The 11,850-nt window shown below is 53.7% G+C and overlaps 6 protein-coding genes across 6 annotated transcripts; 5 read left to right on the top strand and 1 right to left on the bottom strand.

Moving 5' to 3' along the window:
* Nucleotides 1-637: 637 nt before the first annotated feature.
* Nucleotides 638-3,450, top strand: BGZ61DRAFT_465153 (WD40-repeat-containing domain protein). Its single transcript, XM_046247544.1, has 5 exons — nucleotides 638-1,154; nucleotides 1,213-1,353; nucleotides 1,409-1,743; nucleotides 1,797-2,910; nucleotides 2,961-3,450. The coding sequence occupies exons 1-5, from the start codon at nucleotides 953-955 to the stop codon at nucleotides 3,119-3,121; spliced, it is 1,953 nt and encodes a 650-aa protein (XP_046095773.1). The 5' UTR covers nucleotides 638-952; the 3' UTR covers nucleotides 3,122-3,450.
* A 985-nt stretch (nucleotides 3,451-4,435) lies between these two features.
* BGZ61DRAFT_499744 (uncharacterized protein) lies at nucleotides 4,436-5,824 on the top strand (the record flags this gene model as incomplete). The annotated part of the gene is made up of 3 exons (XM_046251438.1): nucleotides 4,436-4,920; nucleotides 4,979-5,628; nucleotides 5,760-5,824. 3 exons carry the CDS (start codon nucleotides 4,436-4,438, stop codon nucleotides 5,822-5,824), a joined length of 1,200 nt encoding a protein of 399 aa, XP_046095774.1.
* A 951-nt stretch (nucleotides 5,825-6,775) lies between these two features.
* Nucleotides 6,776-7,749, top strand: BGZ61DRAFT_370281 (coenzyme Q biosynthesis protein Coq4-domain-containing protein; the record flags this gene model as incomplete). Its single annotated transcript, XM_046242010.1, has 2 exons — nucleotides 6,776-7,019; nucleotides 7,103-7,749. The coding sequence occupies 2 exons, from the start codon at nucleotides 6,776-6,778 to the stop codon at nucleotides 7,747-7,749; spliced, it is 891 nt and encodes a 296-aa protein (XP_046095775.1).
* Nucleotides 7,750-8,070: 321 nt separating this feature from the next.
* Nucleotides 8,071-8,599, bottom strand: BGZ61DRAFT_276481 (PDCD5-related protein; the record flags this gene model as incomplete). The annotated part of the gene is made up of 3 exons (XM_046238408.1): nucleotides 8,071-8,329; nucleotides 8,415-8,515; nucleotides 8,576-8,599. Coding segments are annotated over 3 exons (384 nt in total), but the record flags the coding sequence as incomplete, so codon positions are not given.
* A 514-nt stretch (nucleotides 8,600-9,113) lies between these two features.
* On the top strand, nucleotides 9,114-10,636 carry BGZ61DRAFT_540144 (nuclear distribution protein pac1-1; the record flags this gene model as incomplete). The annotated part of the gene is made up of 3 exons (XM_046254871.1): nucleotides 9,114-9,166; nucleotides 9,237-9,405; nucleotides 9,473-10,636. The coding sequence occupies 3 exons, from the start codon at nucleotides 9,114-9,116 to the stop codon at nucleotides 10,634-10,636; spliced, it is 1,386 nt and encodes a 461-aa protein (XP_046095777.1).
* Nucleotides 10,637-10,754: 118 nt separating this feature from the next.
* BGZ61DRAFT_171193 (uncharacterized protein) lies at nucleotides 10,755-11,285 on the top strand. Its single transcript, XM_046237593.1, has 2 exons — nucleotides 10,755-10,789; nucleotides 10,848-11,285. Exon 2 carries the CDS (start codon nucleotides 10,930-10,932, stop codon nucleotides 11,239-11,241), a length of 312 nt encoding a protein of 103 aa, XP_046095778.1. The 5' UTR covers nucleotides 10,755-10,789; nucleotides 10,848-10,929; the 3' UTR covers nucleotides 11,242-11,285.
* The last annotated feature ends 565 nt before the right edge of the window (nucleotides 11,286-11,850 follow it).

The raw sequence follows: 11,850 nt of genomic DNA on the forward strand, positions 1-11,850 counted from the left end.
TTTGTTGCTAGTACACAGGTGTTTTCTACGAGAGATTGTATTACCGCCTCGTTTAACCTGAAGGAGGAAGACTTCCTTGTCATTCATAAGAACGGGCCCCTCCGCTGTCGTACCAACATCGACGTGCAGACTGAGTGGGGTTATAAGAACCTGGATGAACGATTTCGGGGCAAATTGTACCATCGTAGTATGTTACTTGGTTGGTCCAGGCGATAATGAAGACGGCGTTGGGTACATCCCGAAGAAGGGATCTAGCATTTTATCTTGCTTTGGACATTTCCCTCCACCAACAACGTCCGTCGTTGTTGGTACCATCATGTCCCCACCATCACCCTTTATCGGGGAAGATATCTCCTCTTCAGGAGGGACCCGGCCTAAGAAGAGCCGTGAAAAAACTGCAGCCACCCGCTCATTGTGGCAGCGAGAAGCCTGATCCGAAAGTGATTGGGCGACACTGGTGGATTCTGTGTGACGGAGGAGAGACATAGGGATTTAACCCAGAAAACGAGACTGACATGATAGAGACCTTTTCTACGTATAGTTTGTCTGTTGTTTTACCATGTCTTTGTTCAACACAGGTAAAATGGCTGTAGCCCCTTAACTCCGTGGTGGTATGCCAATTGCTCTAGGGTAGCCTTATCGGGACAGCTGTTATCTAATCTCCGCCCCAATGTCGTCACAAGCTCCGGAGCTCTCCCTCACGCATCAAACTTCCTCACAAATCATCCCGCCACCTCCATGTTCCATCACAAATAGCCTTATTTAATTCACTAAATCTATTCTCTGACTCATACCTGAAACAATCACAGGCTACTTGCTGGCTTCGCCAAGTTGGCTCGATCCTCAGGCCAGCCAGATTCACCCTCTTCACTCCTCGCTTAGCAAGCATTCGCAAACTGCCGAGTCTCCCGCCACCCTCATTCCTGATTGCACTCTCACAGGTGAAGCCGCCATGACGACACCTAACAACGGGCAAAGCTCGGACTCGTCGTCGCCGATTCACCGCACTACTTCAACTGATGAAGTCCAGACACATCTCACGCCCGGCCGATTGACACACGGTCCAATCTGGTTCTATGACGTGGAGGAAGAGGAAGAGGTATTTGAAGAGGATGACGACGAGGATTATGACTATGAGGAAAATACAGACATTGGTATGTATCACCTCATATTTCATCATACAAATGTTCCTCTGATGATTTTTGATTGCAGTGGTGGGTGATCAGGTAGACGGCGAGGACGACGATGATGAGGGCGACGACGGTGAGGGCGACGACGATGAGGGCGACGACGATGAGGGCGGAAATGAGGAGGACGATGCAAGTGCTGAACGGATCCTTGATCTGCTACGAAGTAATTATATTTCCCCTCAATATGCGCGGGCCCGACGGCTGACTCGTAGATCCAGCCGGTGCCAGAACAGGAGTATTGACCAGAGGCCAACTCCTCGCCCTAATGCGCAACCCAGAGTTGACCAATGTCTTGTTCCAAGACGATATCGAAAGCGACGCCGAGTTTCTTCAGTGGCCACCGCGGAGACACAGACCGAGGACGCCCAAGGACCCAAACCGCTTCCCCAAGGTCCCGAGCGAGGAAGGCATCAAGTTGATGCGGTCCGGAGCCTTTGGTGCGAATGACTACAACATGCGTGCCAAGAAGCATCTTGCCCAACGTATGCTGGATAGTGAACTAGCCATAGGCAACCAAGGAGAGCGAAAGAGAAACAGAGACTTGGTAGCGCAGGTATGTTGATTGACGACGGAGATCTTGGGCTTCCAGCTAATTTCTTCGCCTAGAGCATGATTCCGCGCAGCAGAGCAGAGCAGATCATTCATTTCGATGACCCTGTATACTCGGGTCAGTTCTCAGATGACGGTAACTTCTTCTTCGCCTGCTCCCAAGACTTCAAGGTCCGAATGTACAACACGTCAAACCCCTACAACTGGGAGCACTACAAGACGGTCAGCTATCCTTGGGGCCAGTGGACTTTGACAGATGCATCGCTGAGCCCCGACAACAAATGGCTCGCCTACACGTCGATTCAATCCTTGGTTTCGATCGCGCCGACGGATCCGAACGATACGGGAGACCCTTACACCCTGGAACTCGACGATGGCACCAGGCGAGGGTTCCGGCGAAGTTCATTCGGCATCTGGTCTATCCGATTCTCAGGAGACGGGAGGGAGCTGGTGGCGGGAACCAGTTCGTCGTCGGTCGTTGTGTACGACATTGAATCCCGTACCGTGTTGCACAACATCCAAGCCCACAATGACGACGTCAACGCAGTTTGCTTTGCCGACAAGAAATCCCCGCACATTCTCTACTCCGGATCCGACGACACGACTATCAAAGTATGGGACCGTCGATGCATGGGTTCAACCAGAGAAGTGGGCGCGTTCGTCGGGCACATTGAAGGATTGACGTATATTGACAGTAAGGGCGACGGTCGTTACATTCTCAGTAACGGCAAAGACCAGAGCATGAAGTTGTGGGACATGCGCATGGCCTATGGTACTGATCGGTTCCACGAAATTGATCCCTCACATGAGCAGGCTAGCGACTTTGACTATCGAGGTGGCACATACGACGAGGAGGACTGGAGCCCCCATCCCAAGGACAACTCTGTGGTGACATTCCGAGGGCACAAGGTGCTCCGGACGCTCATCAGATGCCATTTCTCGCCAGAGTCGTCCACCAATTCGCGGTACGTCTACTCAGGCAGCGCCGACGGAAAGGTGTACATTTGGAACTTGGATGCCACACTGGCGGGGACAGTTGATGTCAAGAAGGCAACCATGGGGACGCGGCCGGCCGACCAGCATTCACGCTTCATTCATCTTGACGAACCTGGTGGCTGGGGAACTTGTGTTCGCGATGCGAGCTGGCATCCTAACGCTCCGGTGCTCGTTGGTAAGTTTGGTCGCATCATTGTCGTGGAACAACAGCTCACCATACAACAGCCTCTGCGTGGAACGGGTACAACATGGCACGGGGAACGTGTACGCTACACTCATTCAACGAGACGATGGACGATGAAGGCGAGCCGCCGATGGGACGAAGTGTCAATGACGTTCTCAAGCCGGACCCGCACTTGTTCCAGTCGACGTATCCGATCCCGTAGATGTTGCAGAAATGACTTTGGACATATGTACACTATGGGCAGTTACTTAACAGGAGCGTTCCTCAACCAAGCCGGGATAAGTTTATGAAGGTGAAATCTGCATCCTCATGTGAGAGGCATTGGAAGGAAGACGACGTGGATATGCGCTAATGGGAGGTTCTATGCCATGTTGACGCATGAGTCGACGGGGGAATTCAGATGCCGCTAAAAGGGGCAGCGGGCGGTTTGTTGTTCCGGCAGCGCCACAGCACCAGCCACGAACCTGTGAGACCAGCGTAAAGAGCCAGCGTAAAAATGCGGACCTCTGCGGCTTGCTCCTGCCACTCAGACCAGTGACTGAACCGGGAGGAAAGCGTGGCCCGTGCACCGCCGCAGCAGCCTTGCCCCATTTTGAGTCCCCAGACCCAGTCACCCATTTTTGGCTTTCGGGCCTGGCCTGGACTTTGCTGGTCTTTTGCTGGCGAAGCTCCCCCCGAAGCCAAAGAGCTGCCGAACATTTCTGCAACCTGCAACTCCACTTCTTCTTCTTGTCTCTTCGCTCTTGCCCTTGATCCCCGGACAGAGTCGAGGATAACTGCACATCCTTCCTCCCCCCTTCCTTCCTTCCCTGACGACCCCCGGCGCATTTTCTTCCGCGCTGCAGGTCCCCGTCTCGGCGCCTTACTCGTCAGCCTAGCTCTGCCTTCCTTCCTCGGCTGCGTTGTCCAGGCTAGAACCAAGTGACCACAGCCAGGCCCAAACGACGACCCAGCGCGATTGGCTTTCTCCCGTTTCGACACGCGCCAGCTCACGAGCATCTCGACACCTTCGCCGGCAACGACGCGATTGCGACGACGACGACCACTCGGCCGATTGAGGAACAGCGCTCGCCAAGGAGAAGTGGTTGGTTTCGCCGGGTTTGCGGTGACTACCCTGGGATAGGCTCCATCGGCCCCTACCTGTACCTGAGCCTGTTCAGATCGTCTCAAGCCTAGACGTCGAGGATTGCAAGCACAGAGCTTCGTTCTCAAGTTTGGATCTTGCGAGTCAAGGTTCTGCGTGTTTGGAGTGTAGCCATTACCCTCGATCCTGTTTCCGAGGAGTGTACGTATATGCAAGCTTCCAGTTCCCGCCCATCGTGCTCTTCTTCTTTCTCTGGTGCGGAGAGTTAGGGTCCCTGACCACGGAGAGACAAGTGGCTGATGTTCAAGTGCAAAGACCAGAGGACGACTCCTGTATCTCGCAGACTAATATCACTTTTGGGCAAACTTCCCGTCCCTCTTCATTCCATCTTACGCGACACTCAATTGTGTCTCATCTTCCAACACCGTCACCATGGCCGAAGAAGATTTTGAGATCGATTTTTACGGCGACGCCAACAACGACCATCAGCACCACGACGGACCACGGCACGATGACCATGACGGAAATGACGACCATGATAGGCATGACTACCACCGAGATGACCACCGCCGAGATAGCCACCATCGAGATGATCACCACCGAGATGACCACCGCCGAGATGACCGGCGACAAGATAACCACAATGACCAACACATGGACGAGCGACACTCTCATGACAGCCATGGTGGGTATGACGGACAAGATGACAGATCCTCCTCTCACCAAGGAATCAAGAGAAAATCGGAGGAGGACGACAGACCAGTCGATTCCAACGCCACAACGGCCCTTATGATTTCCGAACTCAACTGGTGGACAACTGACGACGACATCCGGGGGTGGACGAGTCAAGCCGATTGCGAGGACGAGTTGAAAGACATTACCTTTAGTGAACACAAGGTCAACGGCAAGAGTAAAGGGTAAGTTCCGAGGGAAACCGGCTTGGCATGCCAGGCAAGTCGCTAATTGGCCCTGTAGACAAGCGTATCTCGAGTTCAGTTCCCCCCAAGCAGCAACCGCAACCAAGCATTGCCTCGACCAGATCCTCGCCGAGAACCAACCTGGCATGAAGAAAGTAACCATGTCATACTGGAACCCGGCGATCAACCCCTTCAAGACTCTTCCAAAGGATGCGCCAACACGAGGTAAAGACCAGAACCGCACGCCAGGCGGCCCATACAATGACCGTGGAAACATGGGTGGAAACATGGGCGGCAACTTTGGTGGCGGCGGCTTCCGAGGACGCGGCGGGTACAACAACCGCGGCAACATGAACCAGGGCAACTTCAACCGCAACTTCAACAACAATAATAACAACATGGGATTTAATAATAACATGGGTGGCGGCTTCAACGGCAACATGGGCGGTGGTGGCGGTAACTTTGGCTTCAACAACCGTGGTGGTATGATGGGCGGCGGTATGCGCGGCGGTCCTGGTGGCATGCGAGGCGGCCGTGGAGGTGGCATGATGGGTATGAACCCTATGGGCGGGATGCCAATGGGGATGCCCGGAAACATGAACATGGGAATGATGGGTCCTAACGGGATGGGTCCTAATGGGATGGGTCCTAATGGGATGGGTCCCAACGGGATGGGTCCTAATGGAATGGGTCCCAATGGAATGGGTGGTAAGTGGACTCACTCCTCTTCCTTGCCGCTGGCTATCTCAGTCTCCTTTTTAGCACGACTAACATCTTCTTAGGTTTCCAAGGCATGGCTCCCAACTTCAACCCCGGATTTGGTTTTAACCAAAACCAAGGCGGCGGTGGAGGCGGCGGCGACTGGGGCAATCCCCACGGCGCCAAACGACCACGACCAGAGTAGGATACTGGCGGTCGCAAGGCTCCGTCACGGCCATTCACGGAAATGCACGCACATCCGCCTATGATGACGGTTTCCATGAAGAAAGGGCCAGTAATGCAGACCAGGAATCGACCAGGACTTGCGTCGACGTTTTGAACGCGATACTTGATGGGAGTGGACTTATCTCGGGAACGTTTTATATTGTGTGTGTAGTTAGGACTGCGGGTGGACGAAGTAGGGGGGATGTGGAAACCGGGATCTGTCCAGTGTATCATAGAATCAGGCATGTAAGGCTAGGGTCTGGCGTAATCAGAGCGTTTGTGAAATTTATTTCTTGTGTATGCGTATGGTGTATGGTGTTGGCTTGATGTGACATGTGAAGACGGTTGTGTGATCTCGTGAAGCTGGGTTAAATGAGTGTGCTACTTGGACCTGATGCCATGATGGCGATGAGGTTGGATGAGAATGTCAATTTCGGTTGAAACATATCGAAGAGGGTAATGGGTCGAACCGAATATTTCACGGATATTCTAGGCAGTTCTTGGTAGAATCATCGCCGATCATGTCAGTGTCGGGCATTTTATTTTCAGGATTGGTATTCGCACACAAGTAAACCAACCCTAGGGCAAACTGAAGTTGGAATTCTTAGACCGTAGGCTTATATTTAGTGATAAATTCAACTTATTAAAAAACCACAACTATAAAACAATACATAATTATGAGCAGGATTGAATCATGGAGTTGTATGTGCGAGTAGTAGAATGGCAATACTCTTGATTTTCCCTGGCGTGATCCGCACCCCCCGGGCTTTTCGTAGCGGCGCGGCCCCACTGCAAGCTCCGACTCCATCCCACATCGGGCCATCATACGAGCTTCGTCTCTCGCAGCTCCGACTTCAACTTCGCCAACTCCACCCTCACCACCTTGCCAATCGCCAATTGCGAGCCAATCCACCCTGGACTGCGACTCGCGATGGAGGCTGCCATCCCACGCATCCGCGCCGTCGCTGCCGCTGGCCAGACTGGGCTCCTGCGGGCTGCGGTCTGCGCGAGCTGTGCGTCCTCGACGGCTTCGTCGACTTCGTCCCGCCGCAACTTCTCCGTTTTTGATCGGCCGGCGCCCAACTATCCCGGCCATGTGCCGTTGACCAAGATCGAACGGGCTGGCCTGGCCATTGGCGCCAGTGTCATGTCCTTCTTCGACCCCTACCGCCATGGTACGACAGTTCCAGTTCCCCCGCCATCGTCTCCGTTTTCGTCGCTGGTATTGAGCTCCTCAAGGCTGACTTCTCCTCAATAGATCTCATCGCCGCCACTGGCGAGGCCACCGCGACTCCCTACTTCATCTACCGCCTCCGAGACGCCATGCTCGCGGACCCGACCGGCCGTCGTATCTTGCGACAGCGCCCGCGCATCTCCTCCAAGACGCTCTCCCTCCCGGCCCTCCGCAAGCTCCCCGCCAACTCCGTGGGCCGCGCATACGTTGGCTGGCTGGACCGCGAAGGCGTCTCGCCCGATACGCGCTCCAAGGTGCGTTACATCGACGACGAAGAGTGCGCCTACGTCATGCAGCGCTACCGTGAGTGCCACGATTTCTACCACGCCCTTACTGGCCTGCCCATCGTCCGCGAGGGTGAGGTCGCCCTCAAGGCGTTCGAGTTCGCCAACACCCTGCTACCCATGACGGGGCTGAGCATCTTTGCGGCAGCGACGATGAAGCGCGGCGAGCGCCGGCGCTTCGCATCCATCTACTTTCCGTGGGCCATCCGGAACGGAGCCCGCGGCAAGGACGTTATCAACGTGTTCTGGGAGGAGCGGCTGGAGGATGATGTCGACCAGCTGAGGGCCGAGCTGGGCATTGAGCGACCGCCAGATATGAGGGACATCCGGAAGAGAGAGCGGGAGCAGAAGAAGCGGCTGCAGGAGCTCAAGGAGCGAGGCTTTTGATACCCCGACGTACATGCTCCGTATACTCGCTTCCTGATCAGGATGCCGCTGAAGCTCATGTAATATTACACCACCGATGTACTTAGTCCAATGTATGCAATAACTAAGAGCATGGACACTCAATCAAAATCAGTGCGACCTTTTTTTGTCGTCAATCTCTTCCAATCCCCTGGGCGCAAAGGAAGGTCCTGCCCACCTCACGAGCTCATACGTATTGCTTTCGCGCTTCGGCTCACACAGTCCTATGTACTGGCTGGTATCGTAGCACTGTCCCACAGAAAACCCCTTTTTGTCGTCGACGCTTTAGAAACCGAGCAGGTCGTCGTCATCGTCGTCCCAAGCCTTGCGACGATTAACGACGATCTTCTCCTCCTTGTTCTCCGACATGGCGTTGAGGAGATCCTTGAGCTGGGCCTCGGTGACCTTCTGGCGCAGCTGGCCCGACTGCGCGAGCATGATGAGGCGGTCCTCGACGTCGTTGGCGCGCTCCTCCTTGACGAGGCGGATGCGGCCCAGGCGGTCGGCCGCTTCGGGGTGCAGGATCTGGTTGAGGGCGTGCTGGCGGGCGTCGTTTTGCTGTCTGAGGGGATCACATACGTTAGCTTCGCCCGTAGAGTTGCCGCAGTTGGAGCTGCTTGGGAGTGAGGGTTCGGGCGGGTGCGTACTGTCGCTGCTGTTCTTGTTGGCCGGCCGAGGGACCGCCGCCGCCTGAGCCTCCGCCACCACCACCCTGGGCCTTGAGCTGCTCAAGACGGGCTTTGCGGATCTGAAGAGAGGGGAATGTGAGTACACGAGACATAAAGGCTGCAGAGGAGATGCGGGTTACCTGATCTAGTTCTGCGTCATCCATTTTTGTGAGGCTGGTGTTTCCGCTGGCCGAGAGAGAGGTTGTAAATCAGCCCAGCTCAGGCCTATCGCGGGGTTCATTGAGCTGGTCGTGAGTTTTGGAGGGGCACTCGTACTGGGGCGTCACATGACCGCGTGTTGGAGTGTCGTCAGTCGCCAGTTGGTCCTCAACGTCATCTTGTTTTGGTACGCGGATCGGATAAAGGTGGATCCGAAGAGGATTAAGTCATGATAAGGTAGGGAAGGAAGTGTAACCACGCACGTGATTGGTGGGGCACTTCCTTCCCCTGCCTTTGAAGTCATGTATTCGTCCAGCTAACATCACCGCTTCCTTAGTGCCTGTCCATGCGCCATACGCCGTGAGTCCCCTGAAACCCGATTGCACAGCACATGTTCAAGGCCTGGCGAAAATACAAACACCAACTTTCAGCCAGAGATGCCCTCTCTTTTCGTCATCCCTCAGAGTTGAGTGGATTCCAGAAACGCGCGTTGGTCGGATACGACCCGCATAACCCAGCATGAGTGGCACGTTGGCGAGCCGCGCATTGACGAGTCGCCAAGCCGAAGAACTGTACGTATTCGCTCCGGTTAAAGAAGAGCCAACTGGATAGCTCGGAGCAAATCTAACGCTTTGTTTCTAGACACAAGTCCATAATAGCATACCTCGAAGCAAATGAACTGAAATCAACCGCCGGCGTACTGAGAACCGAGTTGAGCCTCGACGAAGATGCCTTCGATGCACCCGCAGCGAAAAAATATGAGGCGCTCCTGGAGAAGAAATGGACAAGCGTTGTTCGGTTACAAAAGAAGGTAAGTCTCCAAGCGTGATACCTTTGACCTATCCTCAGCTAGAACATCATCTCACTAGCATTCCTAGGTAATGAGCCTCGAGTCTCAAAACGGGACACTGCAATCCGAAGTCGATAACGCAACTCCTACCTCCCTCTCCCGGCACCAGGATCCTATTTCTTGGCTTCCCAAACCCACACCTCGACATACTCTTGAATCGCATCGGGATGTTATACACTGCGCTGCTTTCCATCCGATATACACTTCCGTCGCGACCGGGTCTGAGGATAATACGATCAAAATATGGGACTGGGAACTTGGCGAGCTGGAACGGACCATCAAAGCGCATACTAGACCGGTGCTCGATATGGATTATGGCGGTCCCAGAGGTGGTACCCTCCTGGCATCCTGCAGCTCCGACCTGACGATCAAGCTATGGGACCCAGCAAACGATTATCAGAATATCCGAACTTTGGCAGGCCACGACCATATCGTCAGCGCTGTCCGCTTTGTGGGTTCTGGAGCCGGGAATTTGCTTGTCAGTGCAAGTGGAGACAAAACCATCAAGATTTGGAACGTTAATACGGGTTTTTGCGTGACGACACTACGTGGCCACGCGGGCTGGGTGCGAGACGTTTGCTCTTCGCTCGATGGACTCTTTCTACTGTCTGCCAGTAATGATCATACTGTTAGGTTGTGGGATATGTCTGGGCCAACTCCAGAAAACAAGCTAACAATGATCGGCCACGAAAACGTTACGAAATGTTGCGCTTTTGCACCATCCACTTCGTATCCATTTTTGGCATCTCTGGCCGGATACTCGAAACCGCCACCATCAAACAGCACGGCAGAGTTTATGGCGACAGGTTCCCGAGATAAGACCATCAAGCTATGGGACGCTCGAGGGACCTGTATCAAGACCCTGGTTGGTCATGATAATTGGGTGAACGCTCTTGTTTTCCACCCCGGCGGCAAGTATCTGCTTTCAGTGGCAGATGACAAGACGTTACGATGTTGGGATCTGAGCCAGGAGGGGAAGTGCGTCCGGGTACTGGAAGGTGTACATGATCATTTCGTCACCTGTTTGAGGTGGGCGCCGACGATTGTTAAGGATGAGGTCAATGGTGGAGCGGTGTCGGGGCAGGACAATGGAACGCCGAAGAAGGGCGGCCAAGCTACCTCTGATGTACAGATTCGCTGTGTCATCGCCACTGGAAGTGTGGACATGAAGTTGAGGATATTTGCCAACTAAGCGTTGCCAATCAAGCGTGTGTTTATGCGAGACGATATATCATGCCGCAGGTCGGAATGACCGCTCATAGCCTCATGAAACGTGTGAGGGTCTTACCTCGCATCTCTACAGTAGGCGCTGTCTAACTAAACGAGGGACCTCCCCGTGAAAAGTGTTGGTGATGAGGTTTCGAAAATGAGGGGCCAGGAAGCATTGCTGATCTCAGCTATAGGTCTAATGCTCGATCTAGCTAGGGAATGCCGGGGTACATAGCCCCGAATCCCCCTTTAGGTATTTTGTAAGCGTATACTTATATGTTAAGCGCCCATCCGCTGAGCGCTTCCATACCCAATCTCTTATTACACATGAGCTTCCTCGAGGCTGTGTCGCTGACTACAAAACCGATGAATGCGCGGGATCGTTCATCGCCTCCCAGGCAGTCCGCCGGACACGTCGGCATTTGCCTTGGAGGACAGTCGCCAATGATGGAGGATAATATCGGGAGCTCTGTAGTACAAGTGAGTAGTATTCACTATTTACAACCCGTGCTTTTATCGACACCAACAATTCCCTTGCCGCGAGACTTCAGCAGTCTTGGATTCTATCACCTTTGTGAAGAGATTTGACTCCGATAGTCAATGTGTTCATTGCATGTTCCACCATCTTGTTCGATATATCATATGCCCAGTTCAGTCCATGTGTTCATTGCGTGTTCTACCATCTTGTTCGATATATCGTATGCCTAGTTCAGTCAATGTCATCTTGTTCGATACATCATATGCACAGTTCAGTCAATGTGTTCATTGCATGTTCCATCATCTTGCTCCATATATAATTTGCCCAGTTCGCCGCGTACTGATCTTCACCCTTAGCGCTACCGAAACAATGGGCTGTCCTACGTGCGGAAATGCGCAACACAAAGCCACCGTCTGGTGGAAATGCATCCGATGCAATGGAAAAGGCTGGGAGACTGCAGAACCCGCCAGTGTTTGCGACACTTGCAGTGGACACGGGATAAGAGCGAGGGATCAGGCCAAGGATTGCATGGACTGCAAGGGATCGGGTTACAGGATCATTCCTTGCCTCCAGCATGGCTGCGTTCGAGGCAAGCAGCCGGTCACCTGTAAGGATTCTGAATATCATAAAAGTCACTGAGCCGAAGGTTGCGTTTTAGACTAGGATATGCTAGAGCTAGTTGTCCCTTTGCCATAGAGAAGAGGGGAACAAAGGAGGTA

The sequence above is a fragment of the Ilyonectria robusta genome (assembly GCF_021365365.1).
Source record: "Ilyonectria robusta strain PMI_751 chromosome Unknown BGZ61scaffold_40, whole genome shotgun sequence".
Classification (NCBI taxonomy): domain Eukaryota; kingdom Fungi; phylum Ascomycota; class Sordariomycetes; order Hypocreales; family Nectriaceae; genus Ilyonectria; species Ilyonectria robusta.

What these genes read in the sequence shown, in the direction of transcription:
- BGZ61DRAFT_465153 (XM_046247544.1), top strand. Translation starts at nt 953, where the DNA reads ATGACGACACCTAACAACGGGCAAAGCTCGGACTCGTCGTCGCCGATT. An exon ending in TGAGGAAAATACAGACATTG is followed by an intron (nt 1,155 to 1,212) that starts GTATGTATCACC and finishes TTTTGATTGCAG; the next exon opens with TGGTGGGTGATCAGGTAGAC. An exon ending in TAACGCTCCGGTGCTCGTTG is followed by an intron (nt 2,911 to 2,960) that starts GTAAGTTTGGTC and finishes ACCATACAACAG; the next exon opens with CCTCTGCGTGGAACGGGTAC.
- BGZ61DRAFT_171193 (XM_046237593.1), top strand. Translation starts at nt 10,930, where the DNA reads ATGTTAAGCGCCCATCCGCTGAGCGCTTCCATACCCAATCTCTTATTA.